The sequence below is a fragment of the Vicugna pacos genome, chromosome 1, assembly GCF_048564905.1.
Source record: "Vicugna pacos chromosome 1, VicPac4, whole genome shotgun sequence".
Taxonomy (NCBI): Eukaryota; Metazoa; Chordata; class Mammalia; order Artiodactyla; family Camelidae; genus Vicugna; species Vicugna pacos.
In genome coordinates, this window is record NC_132987.1 from 122,678,639 (window position 1) to 122,699,911 (window position 21,273).

The 21,273-nt window shown below is 56.2% G+C and overlaps 1 protein-coding gene and 1 long non-coding RNA gene across 3 annotated transcripts in view; one reads left to right on the plus strand and one right to left on the minus strand.

The window, feature by feature from the left end:
* AGPAT3 (1-acylglycerol-3-phosphate O-acyltransferase 3) overlaps positions 1-21,273 on the plus strand; it is a 77,767-nt gene that overhangs the window by 49,079 nt on the left and 7,415 nt on the right. The window contains exons 1-7 of one of the 2 annotated variants that reach the window (XM_072970016.1): positions 3,894-4,106; positions 9,201-9,427; positions 15,532-15,701; positions 16,253-16,414; positions 17,250-17,403; positions 17,912-18,014; positions 20,759-20,834. In XM_072970016.1, the coding sequence (XP_072826117.1) occupies positions 9,250-9,427; positions 15,532-15,701; positions 16,253-16,414; positions 17,250-17,403; positions 17,912-18,014; positions 20,759-20,834 (843 nt within the window). In that variant the 5' untranslated portion in view covers positions 3,894-4,106; positions 9,201-9,249. Of the gene's footprint in view, positions 1-3,893; positions 4,107-9,200; positions 9,428-15,531; positions 15,702-16,252; positions 16,415-17,249; positions 17,404-17,911; positions 18,015-20,758; positions 20,835-21,273 lie in introns of those variants that run through there. The other variant, XM_072970011.1, reaches the window with a different exon arrangement.
* On the minus strand, positions 3,378-3,777 carry LOC140686161 (uncharacterized). The gene is made up of 2 exons (XR_012059745.1): positions 3,656-3,777; positions 3,378-3,555 (listed from the first exon to the last, which is right to left on the minus strand). It is a non-coding gene; the product is annotated as an uncharacterized lncRNA (long non-coding RNA).

Sequence of the window (21,273 nt, forward strand, 5' to 3'; positions counted from 1 at the left end):
GACCCCTATTATGCATAGATTGGCACACTTTACATTATCCCATAGGTCCCTTATATTGTTTTCATTATCTTTTATTTGTTTTTCTCTCAGCTGTTCTGATTGGATGCTTTCTGTTGTCCTGTCTTCTAGGTCACTTATTCGTTCCTCTGCATTATCTAGCCTGTTTTGTATGGCCTTTAGGTCAGCTCTCATCTCAGCAAATGAGTTTACTAGTTCTACTTGGTTCTTCTTTATAGCTTCTATTTCAGTTTTGACATATTTTGTATCTCTAAACACTATTTCTTTTCGTTCCTTCAGTACTATGATCACTCCTTTTTCGAAATCTTGATCTAGTAGGCCATCAGTGTCTATTTCCTTGATCGTGCTTTCAGGGGATTTCTCTTGATCTTTTATTTGGGAGTGGTTCCTCTGCTTGTTCATATTGCTCATATCTCTCTGGCACTGTGGCTTAAGGAGTATCAGTTATCTAGTTCTCCTGGAGACAGTGTGCTCTTAATCATTTTATTGAGAGATCTTTGTGTATTCGCAGTATTTCATGAACTGAGCTTGCTGTTTCCAGAGGCCCTTTGTTGGCGCCCTCATCTGTGCTGCTCCCAGTGGCTGTCGGCTAGCAGATTGCGCCCCCTCCCAACACTGAGTCAGGTGCTGAGCTCTTACCCGGTGGGCAGGCGGGTCACTCCCCCTCCCGATGCCACAGTCAGATGCACTGTTTTGCTTTTTTTTTCTTTCTTTTTCCCTTTTCTCCTCCCGGATTTTTGGTGTCTTTGTCTTTTGAGGAGGGTGATGTTCTGTTGGAGTTTGGCAGGTGCTCCGGTTGGCTGAGTGGGTCTGTAGATGTGAGTTTTGGTGTATTTGTGGGAGAGGGTGAGCTACAAGCGTCCTTCTACTCCACCATCTTGCTTCTCTCCCTTGTAGTTTTGCTTTGCATAAAATCTTTTTTTTAAGTATGTGACTTCTGGTGCCTCTTTAATGGCAAATGTGACATTTTAAATCTTTATGAATGTCCTTGTTCATCCTTTGAGGTTTGTGTCTCATTAAAAAGCACTGTTAAACACCGACAGATTCTGGAGTTTGTGGTGGAGACGCCATCCCCACGCTCCCCCAGGCGTCCCTGTCATGCTGGGTTGGGGTGGGGGTCATGGAGAGAAAGCCTGCAGGAGGGTGAGCCCCCCCCCAGCAGCTCTGGGACCTCACACTCTCCCCAGCTGTGCGGTTTCCCCCGGCTCTCAGCTCCTCCAACCAGCTCCTCCCTCGGTGTCTGCCCCAGGGAGCTGAGGGCTGCATCCCACACCGCTGCAGGCACCCGCCTCACCTGATTTTTTGTTAATTGTCCTGTGACATCAGATGCCCCATGGGGCCAAGAGAAGTGGTCAGCTTGCAGTTTGTCTGGCTTTATCCTGTTGCAGGGCTGGAGTGACAACCACTCCCAAGGGGAAACCAGGGCTCAATGTGACATTTTAAATTGTGAAATATATTGTCCATGTAGAAAAGTCCATTAACAGCCAGTTTATTGAATAATTAGAAAGCAAACATCCACCTGTTTCTCTAAGTAAAATGTCACTATTATAGAGGGCAGGTCATTGTCACAAAACTACATCCGAGGCAACTTAGCCACGCCTGTCGTGTGGGGGCGTGTGCGCCCGTGTGCCTGCCTGTGTGTGCCTGCGTGTGTGTGCCACCGGCCGCAGCCCCGGTGTGAGGGATGCCTGCTGAGTCCTCGGGCCCGGAGGCTTGTCACCGGTCCCTGGAAGCCCTTCCCATCCCTCCCACCCCCACCACAAGGGTCACTGCTGCTCAGGCCAGTAAAACCATCACCACCACCTCGGAAGGACAAAAGATTCTGGAGCTCAGAGAACTGGTGCTTGTGGGCAGTGGGGCCCTCGTCTCTGAGGGTCCGCCTGCCCCGTCGGCTTGCCCACTGGCCCGCCCTCCCACCATTTCCACGGTGGAAGCAGACCCTCCTCCCAGGGGAAACAGCAGCACTTCACCACCCCTGTCCTTGGCCTGTGCTTCCCAGGCCTTCTCGTAGCAACTGGCAGTGGCGAGAGAGGGTTCTGGCCTCCTTCAGAGGTGGTCTGGGACCCAGGGACCCTTTGATACACATGACTCCTCCAGCAGCCTGCAGTCAGGGTGGGTGCGGGCCGTGTGTGACCCCTGCCTTTCAGCCTGGGCAGCCAGTTCCTTGCCTGACCTTTGCTGGCCGGGGCAAGGCCCCGGATGCCCCTGGTGGGGGCTGCAAGGACGGGCAGCTTCCTCTGCTGAGTCCTTTCTCCCTCCAGCCTGTGCAGCCCCCACCCCAACCCCACTGGCCTGTGGGGAGCTTGGCAGGGTCTGGAGATTCTCCATGAGATCGTCCGGCCAAGGGCTGCATGGGCTGTCCTGTCACGTTGCTCTTTCAGGAAGCTTTGCACGGAGATGGCCACACTGATGTGGGAGTGGCACGAGATTAGGAAGTCATGCCACCGTTATCACAAATGTACGTAGTAAATCTGAGCATCCGTGTAGCGAACTTGGATGGAGCAGCCGTGTGTTGGGCACCAGGCCCACGGGAGTGAGAGGAACAGAACTGATGGGCCCAGGGGACAGAAATGGTGAGCTCTGGTCCCCCCGGCCTCTTGAGGGGCAGTTGCTGGCACGGTTTCAGCCACACACCGATGCCCACAAGGACCCGGGGTCTTCCCCCTCCGCTCGCAGTGTGGGTCCCTCCACGCTCTTAAGGGGGCTGCCGCAGACGCCCCTTCCTCACTCAAGGAGGCAGAAGAGTGAGGGGCTGTGCCAGGGGGATTTGTCCTGGGTGTTAGGGAAGCAGACGCCTCCTGGGAGCCCTGGGTGGCCCAGTGCCTGGGACTGGGCCATGTGCCTACCCTGCGTCGGTGGCTCAAACTGGGCATGGAGTTACTACCTCTCTGGCTTAGGTCTGGGGCTGGGGGTCCCCTCCCCTCCCAGAGGTCGAGCAGAACTCTCCTATGAGGGGGTTTTGTGAGGGAGGCCTGGAGGGGCCGTTCTGATGGGCATTTCATGGCGGTTGAGAGAGGTTAACGCCAGAAGAGCTTCCTGAGCCCAGCAGTGGTTTTAGGTCGACTTCGTGTTCTGTTTATTGTCACATGTCTGACTCAGCTGAAGTGCAGGCTGGCCTTAAGACAAACGCACAGGACAGTCAGTCGTCCCCAGGTGGCCCCAGGGGCCAGCTGCCGGGCTGCTGGGGGCCCCCACATCCTCACTGCCCGGCTTCCTGAACTCCTCCACTGTCCCAAGTGACCATCTGGGGCCAGTGACCTGGATCCATTAAGTCAGAAAGAAAGAAATCTTTCTATTGTCTTAGCCCCTCCGAATTACTTCAGGTGGAACCACTCATTGAACATTATTAGAATATTGACTCCTGTAAATTGTACCAGTTTTACTCCTTTCAACAGTACTGGACTCTCTTACTGTTTGTAGCAGCATTTCAGTTGCAGTGGATTCCCCTGGGTTTATGTAACACAAACCCGCCCGCGGCGAATGGTGATGCTCTTACCCCCTCTTGTCGCTTCTCAGACGTCTTGGCAACTTCAGACGCTGTTGAGGGCAGACCAGCAATGGATCATTATTAGCACAAAAATACATCATATTTTTCAACCTTACTGAAAGCTGAGATGGTCCCTGTAAGTGAATTTACCCAAGAAATGACGCTAGACTCTTTAAACCTCCAGATAGGACTGTGTCTGTCTACTCTAAAATTTTTCTTTGACTCATGGGAATACCTCCCCGGCTCCCCGCCGTCTCTAGCACCAGTGAGCACGGCGCACTGTCGGCGCCGGGTGAGGTCGGCGGGACGACAGTCACTGCATTATGTTCTCACCCGTGATGTCACCGCGGGCACTGGGTCTGCAGAGCTGCCCCCATGCTCGACGCCCCGTGGTGGCGCAGCCTCAGGTCCTGGGCTTGCCTCCGTCCTCAGGCTGCGTCAGCAGGATGTCTGCCTCCAGCACCCCCCACCCCGACTTTTCTCATCTGGCGCTTCAGATTGGCTGTGGGCCAGGAGACCACCCAGTCCCGCTTGTCCGAGCTGTGTTGAAAGCAGGAGTGAGGAAGAACCTGTCTAGGAGCTGAGAACCCTACCTTGTGAGGTGTGCTTGCCCCCTGACCCCAGCTGGCTGCTCAGGGAGCGCTGAGGGCTTGTTCCCGTTCTTGGCTGTGTTCTGAACAGGAACCATTGCCACTTGAATTATCTTAAGATGCTTTTAAAATGCTTGAGATAAGATTATGTCTCTACTGCCCTATGTTTCCAATAGTCAGTCCTGCTCACAGACTTTCTCCTCCAGTATCTCCTGGCTCAGCAACAGCAAAACTATCCACAGCAGAACAAAAACCTAGGGCTTGTCCCAGTATGTTCCCCCGGTGCAGCCAGCCGGCACGGCCTTGCCGCTCTGCTGCCTCCTAGCAGACCAGGTCAGCTCTGCTTGCTGTACACATAGACACTCAAATATGGGACAGATGGATGGATGGGTGGATGGATGGATGAGTGTGAGTGGATGGCTGGGCAGGTGGGTGGATGGAAAGAGGGGTGAGTGGGTGGTTGGATGGGCAAGGTGGGTGGGTGGGTAGATGGAAGGAAGGATGAATGGATGGGTGGGTGGGTGGATGGACAGGTAGGTCAGTGAACGAGGCAGAGGAGGGGAAGAAAGGAAGGAGGGAAGGTGACATCCATTCCTTGGTTTTCCTGCATTATGGACTTGGAGTTTGGGTCACATGTAACTGAACACTTCTTTCTAATCCTAAACCAGACTTCCTAGCTGGAACATCCAAAGCGAGGCACTTTCGGCATATTTAGTGTCTTCTCCCTTCACCAGGCACTGTGTGCACAAGGGCAGTTGCTCAGGAGACACGCTCCGACAGGGCAGGGTGAGCTGCCGGCTGTGACCACAGCTCCGAGGGGTGACTGGTCCTGGAATTGTTGTCAGTGACGATGCCTTGGCCTTGGATCTCAGGAACCAGGGCAGCAGGTCCACTGAAGCAGTGTCCCCAGGGCCGGCCAGTTCCTGCTCCAGCGCAGGTTCAGACGCCCGGCTGTGGGGCAGGGCCTACTTGTTGCAGGCTGAGGGGGCAGCCCAGATCGGGCGCTGCTCCCCGAGCTGTATGATTAGACCCTGCTGGCGGAGGCTGGGGGGACTGACACAGGCCTGTGTATCAGTGAGGCAGAAGTCTTCCACGTGCAGAGGGCTGTGGCCTTCTCTACCTGGAATGAAGGAACAGAGGGACCTGGCCGCCACTCTGGGTGTGGGGAGGATGGCAGGCCCTCAACCTCAACTTCTGTTTCTATGGAAAGACTCTTGGAAGGGTGGGGTTTTGGCAAAGATGAGGGGTGCCTGGGAAGGAGATCTGAAGGTCAGAGCATCTGACTGGAGGCTAGGTTCTGAGGAAGAGGGACAAAGGGACCAATGCCGGGAAGAGCGAGTCCTGCGGGCGTCTGGCGGTGGGCCCTGAGGCCGGGCAGGGGGCCGAGGAGCCTGCCCTTGAGCAGGGCAAGGCTGGGCCAGGGTCGTGGCAGGCCCCGGGTCTCGGGCGGCGGGACGTGGCGGAGGGGCTTGTGCACGTCCAGGGTTGTGGGACCCGGGAGCAAGGCCTATATCTTGGTGAGAGGTGTGCTCATCCTCCCGGGGCCGTGCTTCGGCCCCACAGGCTGGGGGCTTACACAGACATTGCTTCTCTCAGCCCTGGGGGCCAGACGCCTGAGACCAGGGTGTCAGCAGGGCTGGTCCTTCTGAGGGGGGAGCACGTGTCCACTTGCAGGTGCCACCTCCTCTGTGTCCTTATGGGGCCCTCCCTCCCTGCAGGTCTGCATCCTTACCTCTTCTCACAAGGAGGCTGGGCAGGTTGGAGCAGAGCCGCCCTGATGGCCTCGCTGAACTTGACCCCATTGTGGAGGCCTCACTCCGAGGTACTGGACCCCAACATACCCTTTTGAGGGAGCACAGTTCACCCCTAACAAGAAGCGCCCGAGTTAAGGCTGGGAGCGGCCAGGACAGAGCCACGCCCGGCATGGGGTGATGCTCAGTGATCCCACGGGGCTTGGGTCCCAGCTCTTCCCTCACCCCCGGCCCTGAGCCCCCGGCAACGTGGTGACAGGATCCATGGGCTCAGAGTTCGCAGCAGAAGCCCCTGGAGGGGCAGTGTCAGAACCAGAGCTGGGAGGAGGGTCCCAGCTGGGGCTCCCAGGCCTCCCATCCTCTCCGGGACTCATGTTAAATGCAATTCAACTTAACAGTATCTTCAACTTGTAATGAGTTTATCCAGATGTCGTCCCATTGTAAGTCAAGGAAGATCTGTATATTTAAAAAGTAAAACTTCCTGAAATGCCAGAATTTATACCCCTTGTATATTTAAACTTGGGTTTAAAAGTATAGAAATCAACTTAAAATTGTCTGGTGATACATAATTTAAATATAATTTTTTGAAGGGGTGCTCTTGAGGGCTCTGAGCCAGTGCTTTCCCACCTGCGGGTCTGCGGGCCTTGAGGGAGCCGGGGAGAGTGGGGGGAGCGGGGCGTCTTCCTACCACCGCCCTCTGCAGGGGGGCTGGTTGGCCTGCCATTGGTGAAGGGCCTCCCAGTTAGCGCGTGTGACTGACGTGTTATCACGGTAGGCAGACCCCACTGCACCAGAGGTAGGGGGCCAAGTGACAGCCATGTCCAAGCAGATGATGGACTCTGGGTGCTCTGTAGGGGAGGGCAGGTGGGAGGGGCCCTGGACTGCAGCCGCTGGCGTTCCTTGGGATGGAGTCTGCCCCAGGGAGCACTGAAGTCAGACCCACCTCTGGGCATGGAGGGTGGACTGACAACCCCGGCAGGTGGTCCACAGCAGGGAGGGCGGCCGCAGCCAGGAGCCCCCGTCAGGCTCATGCCCGGAGCAGGGGTCGGTTGGGGGGAGGTCGGCAGTCGGTTGAGGGGGGGTCGGCAGACAGCGGCAGGGCCTGCCCAGATGGTTCATCTTCCATCTCCACCTGCCTGTCACCCCCTGGAGCAGACAGCAGGCCATTATGGCCCCAGGTAACGTGGGAGCATTTGCTCCAGCAGAGATACGCCGCCGAGGGCCGAGGCCACCCGTGAAGGAGTCCTGTCAGGCTTGGCTCCCGCTTGCTCCTGGACCAGCAGGTAGTGAACCTGACTGGGTCATGAAGAAGACTGGCGGTCAGAACTGAGCTTCTGGGCCCCGGCCAGCCCACACCAGGCCAGGAGCCCTTGCCAGGGCTCACACAGCCCCGCTGGACCCCACGCCCGTGTCACGGGAGAGCGCGCTGTGTGGCTGGGCCTTGGCTCCGTGCTGGGCCCCTGGGACAGACCCCATGTGCCCCTGCTTCTGTGCCCCTCTAGGAAAGGAAGACGGATCCGCCGTCAGAAAGCCGAGAGGTGCTGCGGGGGGCGGGGGGCGGGGGCGCGGACTGGGCAGGGCCGGTGGAGCTGCTTTGTCTAGCTGGGGCAGCGGTCGTCCCTCTGTGCGCGTGTGGATCTGGCCTCGATGAAGCTGGCTCTCTGTCAGTCTTGTGCCTGGTGCCCTAATGATGGAATCTGCTTCTAACAGCATCACAGCTGATGGGCCAATCCTTGAGCTGGCTTTCTGGGGACCCTGGTAATTGTGGCCTACGTGGTGAAGCCCTGTGCCTGACGTGGAATGGTGGGAGGGGGTTCAGAGAGCCTGCCAGGTGCAGGTCGGGGGCCAGAGGCCGGGCGGCATTGTCAGGTCTGGTCAAAGCCATTGTCTCTAGTCCCAGAAGGAAGCGGGCCTCGGCCGGACCTGGCTGATGTGTGTGACGCTCTGTTTACAGAGGGTTCCCGCCCACGGAGGGCCCGCAAGGGAGCGTGGACTCGGGTCTCCTCGCCGGAATTGGAGTCCAGCCCTCCCACTCTGTGCTGTGTGGCCCTGAACAAGCCACTTAGCCTCTGGGCTTCCCTTGCTCGCCCGTCGAAGAGGGGTGGTGACAGGGTGCCGGGGCCTGGGGGGCTCGGGAGCAGCCCCTGCGGTGCTGTCTCCCCTCTGCATCCCGGGTGGGCGCCCAGTCAGCTGACTCGCCAGAGCAATGGTTCGCTTTCTGCGTTTACGCTCTTGCGACCCACCGTGTAGTGGCAGAGACACCTCACGTGCATCCTGTCCGAAGGGCCGCCTCCCGGAGGCTCCCAGGCCCAGGCCGGGTCTCAGCCCCTCCCACGTCCTCCAGGACATCCTCCTTCCACGGCCGCTGGGGCCTGGGGCAGGCAGGGGGCGTCCTGCCTACGACTCAGCCCCGGGAGTCACTGGCCTTGTTGCTGGCACAGTTGGGCATCTCCGGGCACGGGCACCTCGGGTGGGGGGCAGCCAGGTCCCTCGTGCCACCGTGTGCTCGGTGTGGCGCACCTGGAAGCCTCCAGAGCCCGCTCCCCCTGCAGCACCAAGGAAAGCGTGTGGTCACCTCTCCCAAGGACCCAGGGCGGGGCTGGTGGCGGGCGGCCACTGGGATGTCACCAGGCCGGCTCCATGTTGCCAGGGCATGACCCCCACTGCCCGCCTGCTTCTGTCCACACAAGGAGTTCAGGGCAGCGCACAGGGCAGGAACCGCCAGGCAAGGCCAGCTTCTGGCTTTGCCTTTGAAGCCAGGAAACCGGTGTTGAGGAGAAAGGAGAGGCTGGCTAAGTCCTGGGGTGCCCGCTTCTGCGTCAGAGGCCAAAATGAAAGTTTTTCAGCTAAGAAAGTGCACAACGGCTCGGGAGTTAAAAGACATTCGTTGAAGTGTTTTTTTGTTGTTGTTGTTGAAGTGTTTTTATAGAGATTTGGTGTGCTGGTTTGATCTTTTAAATAAGATGCGAAAAAAGAAAAGAAAAATTACCCATAATGCCTTTACCTGGAGACAATCACTATTAATATTTGTGTACATTTCTGCTAGTCTTTCCTTTCTTCCTTTCTTGTATGCATGGGAGTGTGTGTGTGTGTGTCTGGTGTGTGTGTGTGTGTGTGTGGTGTGGCGTGTGTGTGTGCGTGTGCACATGACACCCGTGTGAACAGTGTGTGTCCGCTCACCCGTCTACCGTGTGTCACTATAGACGGGACAGATGCAGAGGACACTGCGGGTGAGCTGCTGGCTCACAGGCCCCACAGGTCTGGCTCTGGCGTGAGGACCGTGGGTTTCTCCTCCGCCTGCAGACCCTCCTCCGGGGGTCCCAGGCACCCCCTGACCACTGCTCCTCCTTCCAGGACGGCCGTTCTCAGTGAGGGACCTTGCACGCGCTACTGAGCTGTGGCCATGGGCCTGCTCGCCTTCCTGAAGACCCAGTTCGTCGTGCACCTCCTCATCGGCTTCGTCTTTGTGGTCAGCGGGCTGGTCATCAACTTCGTCCAGCTCTGCACACTCATCCTCTGGCCCCTGAACAAGCAGCTGTACCGCCGGCTCAACTGCCGCCTCGCCTACTCGCTCTGGAGCCGTGAGTGCGGCGGGGACACGTGGCGGGGGGGGCGGGGGGCTGGGGGGCCCTTTCTGCTGGAGGACCCCTGACCCCTGCGCAGACCAGCCTGATGCTCCCGTGTGCAGGGCCCCCGGGGCTGGATATTCGCTCCTGCTGCGGTGACGGGGGGCAGTGGGCCACCTCTCACTCCCTGACCAGGAACTCGGGACGCCGAGGTTGACTCCTGGCCGTAGATGTGCAGGGAGACGCTTGGCCTGAGCTCTTGGTTAGTTGGAGTCGTGTGATGTCCCATCCCTTGACCGTCTGGACCCGCAGAGGCGGCAGTCTCACGTGGTTTCACTGAGAACTTGGGATGTGTGAAAACAAACAACAGTAAGCTGAGCTCATGGCTACCAAGCCCTAACCGCTGCCAGGGCGTGGCCAGTCTCGTGTCCCCTCTGCCCCAGCCTCCCCGGCTCCGGAGCGCTGTGAGGCCACCCTCGTGTGGCCTGTCACTGCACGTGTCAGTGTTTCAGCATCCTTCTCTGAAAGAAGACTCTCACCCGTCTCTTAAATACACGTGTGCAGACGTGTGCAGGTGTCACCTGTATGCACTTGTGATGTATGTGTATTTGTACATATACAATCAGTCTTCGCCCGTCAGATGGACGGAGACTTAAAAGCCTGGAAGCAACACCCACTGCTGACGACGGTGGACGCTCACACTGTGGGTCTGGGTGACAAGGCACATCTTTGGTCGGCAGCTTTGGTCAGGAGTGATCAGCAAGTTAAAACGGTTCATTTTTTGACCCAATTTTTCCACAAAATAAGAATGTAACCTAGAAAGATACCTGCAGAAGTACACATGTGCACAGGTAGTCTCGCTTTATCATTTTGATATTAGCACAGAACTTGGCAGCAGCCTAAATGCCCATGAATGGAGACCAGCTCCGCTCTGTCCGTGGGATGGAATCCTGCACAACCGTCCAGAGCGACAAGGGTGATTTCTCTTTACTGGGAGAGGACCACCCTCAAGACACATGTTTAAGTGAAAAAGGAATCTGTAGCACCAAGTGCATAGTTGCTACTGTTTCCTTGCTTTTTGAAGACGTGTGTGTGCTGTGGCTGCACCTGCACAGGAAAACACTGCAGGACGAGCAGAAAACGTGCCTCCGGGGAGCCGAGGAAGGTGGGACACTGCTTATTCAGGGTGTGCTGTTTAGCAGAAGATCTTAGCAGAAGAGCACGTTTCTTTTACAATAAAGAGAAAGTAACACACGTTTGATGTCGCACGGGCAGCAGTGACTCTGTGCATCTGACGCCATCGCCCCGTCACCCCGTCACCCCGCCTAGTGTGGGAGCAGGTAGATGGCAGCTGTGGCGGCTGTGGGGGTGACTGAGCCCAAGTGCATGCGGCCCCCCTGGGAAGGGACAGCAGCCCCTCCCAGGCTTCTCACCTTAGAAGGGCAGTCGTTTCAATTCCCAGGTGATTTTGTACTAAATAATGGGCTACCTTTTTCCTGCGTGTGTAAGAGGGAGAGTTAGAAATCCTACCATATAAAGTATACAGATGAGTTATTCATGGGTGTCACTGGGGAGAGGAATGCATAGCAGAAGGGCAAATACTAGTTAATGAAAGCTGTAGACTCCACTTCCAGCAGTCTTACGAAGGTAAAACACTGCAAGACAGCCAAATTCCTGGGCAGCTGCAAGAAAGGGGCTGAGTCTAAACCAGAATCCTGAGCACATGAAAAGATGCTCAATGTCACTGTCAGAGAAATACAAATCAGAACTACAATGAGGTATCACCTCAGGCCAGTCAGAATGGCTGTCATCAAAAAGTCCACAAATGGTCAATGCTGGAGGGGATGTGGAGAACAGGGAGCCCTCCCGCACTGCTGGTGAGACTGTAAATTGGTGCAGCCATTATGGAAAACAGCATGGAAATTCCTTGAAAAACTAAAAATAGTTACATATGATCCAGCAATCCCACTCCTAGGCATATGTCGGGGAAAAACTATAATTGAAAAAGACACATACAGCCAGGACATGGAAGCAGCGCAAATGTCTGTTGACAGATGAGTGGATAAAGAAGATGTGGTGTATTTATACAATGGAATAATACTTAGCCATAAAAAAGAATGAAATCATGCCATTTGCAGCAACATGGATGGACCTAGAGATCATCACACGAAGTGAGGTAAGTCACAAAGAGAAAGAAAAACACCATATGACATCACTTACATGTGGAATCTTAAAAATGACACAGACAAACTTATTTACAAAACAGAAACAGACTCTCAGACATAGAAAACAAACTTATGGTTATCAGAGGGGAAAAGGAGGATAAATTAGGAGTTTAGGATTCACAGATACAAGCTACTATATGGAAAATAAACAGCAGGGTCCTACTGTACAGCATAGGGAACTATATTCAATATCTTGTAATAAATTATAATGGAAAGGAATCTGGAAAAGAAATGTATGTATGTATGTGCTATACACCTGAAACTAACAGATCACTGTAAATCAACTGTACTTCAATTAAAAACAAAAACAAAACAGAAGCCTGAGAGGTGGCTGACGTGAGAAGCTAGCAGTGCCCGTGGGTCAGCAGAGGCCAACAGAAGTATGCCCTGGGGGGAAGTGTCTGTAATTCAGGCCTGAGGAACCACACAGATGAAGGCAAATCATATGTGAGCCCAGAGAACAACAAACATACAGCAACAGACAGACAAAAGACAGCCCAGGTGACCAGATTTGAAAAACAGCCAAATAGAACTTCTGTGAATAAAAACTGTGATTATAATGTTTTTTGAAGTAAAAAACCTAGTGATTGGATTTTACAACAGATTAGATGCAGCTAACGAGAGAGTAGGTAAACCAGACATAAATGTGAAGAAGTCATCAGACTGCCGCAGAGTGAGTGACCAGATGAAAAGTACAAAATCTGAGTTAAAGGTGTAAGGCGAGAATGCAGGTCTGTGAAGCTGTCTTGGACCCCTGGCCCAGCAGGGAGAGTAAGGAGAAGTTCTTCTCACTGGAGGAGATGGTGGCTGAGAACTTCCCTGGGTGGATGAAGCACATGATCCTGTTGCTCTGGGAGACGCATGGGCACCAGGCAGGCTGGAAAAACAGAAATCCACCCTGCTGCCCATCATAGAGAAATCACAGACCATCAGAGGCAAAAAGAAGATCTTACAAACCCCCAGAAGGGAAAGCTGGAACACCTCTGAAGGCGGACGGAGCCCCTGCGGACGTGGCCAGAGCCCGGGGCCCTGGGCCGCGGCAGCCCAGCCCAGAACTCTACGTCCAGTAGAGGGAGCTTCCCGAGGAGACAGAGGAACAGTCCGAAGGAAACAGAAAGGGAGCTGATCACTGCCGCCCGCCTTCACCTGAAGTTTCCGTAAAGCGTGTTCTTCAGCGAGAACAGAAGCCATCCTCAAAGTCGGGTCTGAGTTACAGGGTCCGGCACCAGAGACACTGGTTAGCAGGTGAGTCTAAACAGTCTTACCAGCAGAAATGATGCCCAGTTTGCGAGGCTGCAAGTGCACAGGGCTGACACCCGCAGCCTGTGTACCCGGAACGGCACGGTCACAGTTAGACTGTCGCTCTCGTGTCTGTTGGGAACAGAGCGGGGATCTCACCACCAGACTTTGTTAACTGGACAGAGAAGTCCAACAGAACTTCCAAACGATTAGAAAAGGTGGATTTTTAAAGCTACACACCAGAAATTGACACATTATAAACCGACCATACTTTAAAAAGAGTATATTAAAAAAAAGCAAAGACAAGTTCATTTTTTTAAGACAAGAAAGTAGGGGGGGAAAGCATAAAATAAGAAAACTTGAGGTAGAAATTAAGATTTATGTAAAATCCCCTGTCTGTCTGGGAGGAACACCCCCGCGCTGTGGGAGTCGCCCCCGGGAGGTAGCGGATTTGGGGAGGTTCTCACGTGCTTATTTCTCAAACATGTGAGCCCGAGTTGAGCTGGTGGAAGCCCTTCCCCAACTGCGTGGCTCATGGTGAGCGCGGGAGTCACAGCTCTGTCTAGGTGGCCCTGGGCCACTGCTTTATGCTCAAGTCTGCGGCCACACCTTCCTCATTCTGTGATGCCTGGCACTTTCCGCTGCCCACCTGAGCCCATTTCTGGTGTGACCCTGTCATCCTCGGGCTGAGGAGCCTCCGTGCCGTGTTAAGGGCACAGACGTGGAGCCAGACCTCCCGTTTGGGCCCTGGCTCCCTGCTGACCCAGCCAAGGTTCTGCCCTTCTCACCTGGGAAGCAGATGTCGCCTCTCAGCTGTACTGTCAAGACCGCGTCAGTGTGTAGAATCTGTGGGCAGCGCTGCCCAGAAGTTTACTACCAACAGGCAGATTTTGAGTTTTTTCCAAAAATCATTGGTTGAAGTGTGCAGAGAATGGCTTGCTCACACGTGTGCAAGGGCAAGCCTGTGTCTGAATGAAAGAAGTCACAAAAAAATTAGTGCTGGACCCAGGAGCCAACCGGCAAAACTCCTAATTTGAAATAGTCCCCAGACTGGCTGTGAGCAGAACAGCTTCGTCCGCGGCAGCACATCCGTCCACAGGGAGGCCAGTGCGTCTAGAAAGGCTGAGCCGCTGCCCCGCGGGCGCTGGCAGCTGGCGGCAGAGCACTGCCTGGAAAGGCCGCCTTCCGCAGGTGGGCCTCTGCTGGCGCCTCCTCCAGGATGCTGAGAACAACCGCCTGCGTCTCTCTGTCTGTCTGTCTGCACTTCATTCCTCCTCACCAGCCCCCTTAGGGCCCCTCCTCCGATTGGCCATTGGTCCCAGGAGTGTAGGGGTGTCCGAGAGACGGCCTTCGCCCAGCCACGCCTTGTGGTGAAGAGGAAGCTGGGACCCCAGCCTGTGGGGCAGAGCTGTGTGTCCCCACACTTCCACTTGGGCTGGTGGGGACGCTCTTGGGGAGGGGAACCAGCCCTGGCCCCCTGGTTCTCAGGTGTTAACTTCATGTTCTGGTCCCCACTCCGCGCTCCCGGCAGCCCTGTGAGGAAGCCACTGTTGGCCCCTTCCTGTAACTGGGGAGACGGGCCCAGGCAGTCAGGCTTGGAGCCTCTCTAAACACCGGGCTGCCTGCCTGTCAGCGTTCCCCGGCCTCTGTCTTCCAGGGCTGGTCCCCTCCGAAAGCGGAGGGGTTGGTGTCCAGCTCACAAAGGACAGGCCATCTGGCCACCTTCCTGAGCCTGGGAGCCGTCCTTCCTGATCTAAGACCACCCTTCCAGGGTGCCCGGCCGTGGTGGGCGTGGTGCTGGCCACGGCCGCGGGCTGGCTGTGTGCCCACAGCCGCCTCTCCCCTATTCCGTGGATGCAGCGTGTGGTTTCCCATCAGTCCACGGCGCACGGGAGAATCGGAGCCCGACAGGAAGATGAAGAAATCCACCTAAACTTTCTGTAAAGAGTAATGTGGATGAGAATGACTGTGCTTGACATATGTAAGTTTAAGGTCCCTTTATGGCTGGACCAGGCCCTAGTTTGCTCAGTTACTTCTGCGTTTTGAAGCTTCCTCTGAAACCTTCCACAGAGCCTCGGAGTTGGCATGTTGGGCTTAAGTCGGAGCTCTGGCACTCACGGACAAGTTACCTTTCCTCCGGGTTTTGGGAACAACAGTAGCACCACCCCGAGATGCTTGAGAGTTAGATGAGGTGCCAGGTGCAACGTACAGAGCAGAGCTCCTGGTGTCCCGTCGGTACTCAGAAGTGGTTGTTGATAGTAATAATAATAATATGATGATGATGATAATGGTATGTTCTATTAAGTGAATGCTTTGCTCACTGCACTATTTTATGGAATATCTGATTTTTAAGAAAAAATATTTTAAATCATGTCCTTTAGATACATTGATTAAAGAAAAGTCCACGTAAAATGTGTTTCCTCCTCCATCTCTCCTCCTTTTCATTTGACTTCTCCCCTGACTTCTGCTTAGAGAGGGTAATTATAATTTTAGAAACCTTAATTTATTAAATATAAGCCATCAAAACTCCTTTCTAGCAGAAAATCCCAGTCTGGATGAAGGCTGTAGGAGCCCCGCCCACATCAGGAGCGGGAAGGGAGGGCCCGGAGGGTGGCCACCCACACCTCGCTGACATCCCTCCCTGTGTGTCCACAGAGCTGGTCATGCTACTGGAGTGGTGGTCGTGCACCGCATGCACCCTGTTCACCGACCAGGCCACGGTGGCCCGCTTTGGGAAGGAGCACGCGGTCATTATCCTCAATCACAACTTCGAAATCGACTTCCTCTGCGGGTGGACCATGTGCGAGCGATTCGGTGTGCTGGGGGTGAGCAGCGCGGGGGCCCGGGGCCCTGGGAGGTGCGGGCGTGGCTCTGGGTTTCCCTTGCCTCTGGGTCTCGCCCCAGTCCCTCCAAGCTAGGAGTCCGAGTGAATGGCTGCCCGCAGGTGCCTGGGGCTGCAGACTGCCCCCAGCTCCCCGGGGGGCTGGCTCGAGCGATCAGGTGTCGCTGCGCTTCCTCTCATAGCTCCTTCCTCCCTGGTCAGCTCAGCTGCCTCAGATAAGACAGGCCGAGGGGGCCTCTGCTTGGAAGCTCGTGGGATATGACCCCTGGCATCATCCCCAGGGACCCTTGGGCCTGGTGGTCAGAGCAGCCCCAGGAGTCCAGTGTGCAGTCTGTGCCCTGGGCTTCCCGCCCGCCCGCCTGCCAGCATCGGCCTGTGCCGGCCAGGTCTTTCCATGGTTTCCTCGTCTGGGCCGTGCTGGTCCCCACACTCAGAGTCAGGGGCTCCCGATGACAGCCAGTCTTGGGGGTGGCCTGAGGCAGTGCTGCCCTCTGGGACCCGGTGGCCCTGATGCACCAGCTGCCTCCCCCCCAGAGTTCCAAAGTCCTGGCTAAAAGGGAGCTGCTTTACGTGCCCCTCATCGGCTGGACCTGGTACTTCCTGGAGATCGTATTCTGCAAACGGAAGTGGGAGGAAGACCGGGACACCGTCATCGAAGGACTGAAGCGTCTGGCTGACTACCCCGAATACATGTGGGTGAGTGAGGCAGCGTGAGGGGAGCCCCGCGGTGCCAGGAAGGCAGCCCGAGTTGTTAGCTGTGAACCGAGGAGGCCCTCTGAGCACCAGGGGGGCTGTGCGCCGCCCCTCGGGCCTCGCGGACCGCCTGCTTCCCGCCGGCCCCGTGGGACCCGCTGTGCTCAGGGCACCCCCGCTGCACAGCCGGCCGCCCGGAGCAGAGCCTGCGGGGCTGAGCGCCCGGGCTGGGAGCCTCTCTGCAGGCAGGCTCTCGAGTGGAGTCAGGTGAGGGAGCTGCCGCCCGGGGTGCCCCCCCCCCCCCCGTGTGCTTGGGTTCCTCGGAGGCTGGCCCTGCACTTGAGAGCTGCCCCTCGGGGCGGGGCGGGGCCGGCCCGGGCCGAGCGGATGGAGGCTGATGGACGGCCGTCCCGAAGTTCGCGTCCGTCGGTTTGGGCATGAGTTCTCGCCGAACCCCTCTTACTGGCCCCCGACGGCAGTTCCTTGAGAACCGGCTCTTACGTTCCCGGCGTCTGTGACTCGCGTTGGGCTGGTGGGTAGAAGACGGTTTCCGGGAGCCCTCCGAACGCTGCTGTCGGGGGACACGCTGCGCCTTCTCTGGGAGAGGCGTCTTTTCACTCCTTGGGAAACGGGGAAAAGCTCTCCGCGCGGGAGCGTGGCCGCGGCCGAAACAGCGCAGCCTCTCTGCCTGCGCCGCGCGGCTCACGCGCGGGACGCGGGCGGGGGTCCTCCCCACTAGGCTGCCGCGCGCCGGGGTCGCGCGCGGGCGCCACGGGGCCTGCGGGGGCGGCGCCCGGCCTCGGCGCCCGCGCTGACCCGCGTCCCGGGTCCGGCCCAGTTTCTCCTGTACTGCGAGGGCACGCGCTTCACGGAGAAGAAGCACCGCGTCAGCATGGAGGTGGCCGCCTCCAAAGGGCTGCCCGCCCTCAAGTACCACCTGCTGCCTCGGACCAAGGGCTTCACCACCGCGGTCCAGTGCCTCCGCGGGACAGGTGAGCGCCCCGCCGGGGCCGCGCCGCCCCTGCGCTCCGAGCAGAGCGAGACGCGAAGCCAGTGATTTGCCAGAACGCAAATAAGTGAATTCCGCGTAAAGTGCGGGAGGCCGCTAGCCCTACAGGGAGAATCGAGTAAGCGGACCTACGTGCTGTAGGATTCTTGAGTCATTTTTGAGCTGATAAAATACTAGTTAACGGACAATAACTGAAGTGATAATTAAATTAAAAAGTGTGTAACTAAAACCTTAAAGGGGGGATACATATATAGCAAATTAAGCCAAAAGGAGGCAAGAGAAAAGAAGGGGACAAAGAGCAGGACGGGTAGGAAGCAGCCAGACAGTAACCTGAAGCTCAAACGTGCCGGTAAGTCCGGTGATGTGAGTCCGCTGGATGCGCCAGGAAGGGATGGGAACCCGCAGAAGCCAGCGGTCCAGGCGCAAACCGCGGTGGGCCGGGCTGCAGGATGTCCGCTGGCAGCGCTCACCCTCTGCGCCCCTCCCTGCAGTCGCGGCTGTCTACGACGTCACGCTGAATTTCCGAGGAAACAAGAACCCGTCTTTGCTGGGGATCCTGTACGGGAAGAAGTACGAGGCGGACATGTGTGTGAGGTGAGCTCAGCCTGCTGCCGCGGGGGCGGGGCCTGGCGGGGCGGGGCTCGCGGCGCACCGCCCCTCTCACCTCCTCTGCTCCCACGTGGGGGTGGTGCGGAGTTCCACCCTCCAGCCAGGACCGCACCAGGGAGGACAGTAGGAAGCCAAGGAGTGGGGTGCGAGGTGCATGCAGGATGCTTCAGAAGCTCTGAGGGAAGAGTGACCCCTCCCCTTGAAGGGAGCAGGGGCTTTTCGGAAGAAGCGTCTGAGCTAAGATTTGCGCGGTGTGTAGGACTTCCACAGGCAGGAGAAGGACAAGCTGTCCCAGCCCAAGTGGAACACCCACGTGGCCCCCCTTCATGGTGTACGGCCGCCCTGACCTCGGCCACGCACCTGGCCTCCAGCTCCTGGCGACCTTGGGCTGAGCCTGTGTCCACCCCAGCCAGCCTCAGCCGCACTGCTCAGTCAGCCCTGCCTCGGGGACATCCGGTTGGTTAATGCAGGGCTGCTGGGGCTGGCTGGCCGCAGGGACACCGGAGAAATCTCCAGAAGCAAACCTCAGTCGGAAGCGGGGCCCCACGTAGCCCTTAAAATGTCCCCAGGTTATCAGAAACTGTTCTGGTTAACCTGTGCAGTGAGCATTTATTGAGTGTCTACTGTATGCAGAGCAGGAGGGTAGAGATAGGTGGAGGCAGGCAGCGGGATCAGAGAGAACGGAGTTTCTTCAAGGCTTCGCTGCTGCAGCTGCAGAACCGTGGGGCTTGGGGGAAGGTGGCTGCGGCTCACGGGCCTGTCCCAAGGCCTGCCCTGGAACCTGAACACCGTGGGGCGTGGAGGGGGTACCTTCCCTGGATCCCCCCCCCAGGCCTCAGGCAGGCAGGCTGTGCTCCAGGCACACTCTGGGAGCAGAGGGAGGGAAACGACCACATGGTTGCCCTTCTCCCTAGTTTGTAGTTGGATGGGAAGGGAGGGGCCCTTGCACCCCTTCCTCCCACCTCCTTGGAGGCCCCAGGGGGCTCCCTAAGGTGGACACAGGGTGCTGGCCTTTCAGCCCATGTAGAAACCCAGATATCTCCCCGAGGGGGCAGTGCAGGCTCTCCCTCCTACGGAAACTTCCAGAAGCTGCACTGCTTCCGGAGTGACTTTTTGCTGGCACTGGTGACTTCGGCCCAGAGGGGCAGGGATCTCAGGGTCAGAGGGGAGCTGTCCTGGGCCACTGGTTGGGCTCATTCTGAAATGCATTTGAGGCTTCACTTGGAGAGTAGATCCCTGTCTAAAACACAAGCTCAGGGTCAGGGATCAGAGTCATTCCCGGAGGTGGGCCATGTCACTGCCATGCTCTGACTTTCCAAGCTTCTCTGCCTCATGAAGTATTTAATAAATATTGTATTTATTATCATCATTTAAAGTTATTTTATATACTTTATCCTGCATGTAATAGATGTACAGCAGAACCTATATATGGCATATATGTCACACATATGAAATCAGGGGAGCACAGTCATGTGAGTTTGACACTTTGGTGGTCGTCTCTCTCTGTAGACAAACCCCTTCTGACTGCTCCTGGGCATCCCTTGTGTGGTGCTCCCACTGTCCCATGAGCACAAAGCACCTCCCGGCCCCCTTGGCAGAGCCCTGGGGGATGCCTTCCCTTCCTGAAGTGGTATCTGTGGTCTGGGGACTCCTGGAGCCCCCCAGCACCTTTCCACTGCCAGAAAGGCAGGGCGTTCCCTGTGTGTGTACAAATCGTGCAGCCCCGCCTCTGTGTCAGCTCCATACCTGCTACTGATGGTCCACAAAGTTAACCCATTTTGTTTACTAGGAGGTTATATGTCTTCCTCACTCCTTTGCGCATACAGTAGTTTCCCAGAGGCTGCGTGATGTGTGGCACCAGCATTGCTCGGATGTCTGATCACATGCATGCTTGTAAAATTTCTCAAGTTTTCATTTAGAATATGGTAAAGACCAACAGGTAAAACACACAAAACCTGACGTTCTCAGTTCTCAGAGAGAAAAAGATGACGACACCTTGAAACAAGGAGATTTACCTCTGACCGTGGAAATTTCTCCTGTCTCTTCTCTCACTGTGGTCCTTCCCCGATGGGCAGCCAGGCCCTGGGTTAAGTATTCTAGCTCACGTGTGCACTCGGCAGCCCCTCCCGGCGATGCTGAGGTACTACAGTGGCCGTGGCACGTGGCCCCTGCCCTGCCGTGTCTCACCAGGTAGACACTGCTCCTTGTGGGGCTGGCAGGCCAGCTGGTGTTGAGGTTAAATGTAAATCCGTTTCCTAATTGAAGTCAGTCATTTGTTAATTGAGATTAAAGTTTCTAAATCTATCTTGCTCTTCATATTTGAAGCTGTAGATTTCATTTGTGAAACTCGTAATCATGAGACACACCCAGTCAAGGTTACTTCCAAGGAATGAACTATTAAGAGAGACCAGAACTCTTGCCAAAAAACGATGAGCCTTCGCAGTGGAGCTGGGGGCGGGGCCCGCTCAGCTACCTGCTCCCGGGTGTCCCTTGTGCGGTACTCCCGCGGTCCCGTGAACACAGAGCGCCTCCCAGCCCCCTCGGAGCACCAGCGGATGCCCAGGGAGAGGCTGCTTTGACATTTGTGTGTTTTCAGAAATTGAGAGTCAGATTTGAATAGAAAAGGCACGATAGACAACCAGCACTGATGCACAGTGATTTGTTTCTCCCCTTTCCAGTCTGATGTCATCTGGTGATTCACTTTGCTTTCACTTTTCTTAATAAAACAGGAGATTTCCTCTGGAAGAGATTCCACTGGATGAAAAGGAAGCGGCTCAGTGGCTTCATAAATTGTACCAGGAGAAGGTAAAGGCCTTAGCCCCCCTCCCGGCACCCCAGGGTCTCATGAAGAGATGTCGAAGGGGCGGCCCACAGGGCAGGCGGGCGTCACACAGCCTGGCTCTGGGGACAGGAGCGCCGCGCCGTCCTCAGATCCTTCTTTCTGATCCTTCTCTTTCTTCCTTCGTTTTTCTTAGCTTCTGAGAAATTGACAAACCAGAGAAAAGTCTTAAGGGTATCCTAACTCTTGTATGCCCGTGGCCGGTAACACTTCATTACATTCGTTTCCTTTTTCTCATGTAAAGGAAATCACAGCTCTGTAACACACTGTACGTGTGTATACATATGGCTGATTACAATCTAGATGACATGACAGGCTTCCTGTGATGACCTCACCCTTCCCCACTCCCCCAAGGACGCTTCACCTCTGACTCTTACTTCCAGTTTATGTTATGGACACAAACAT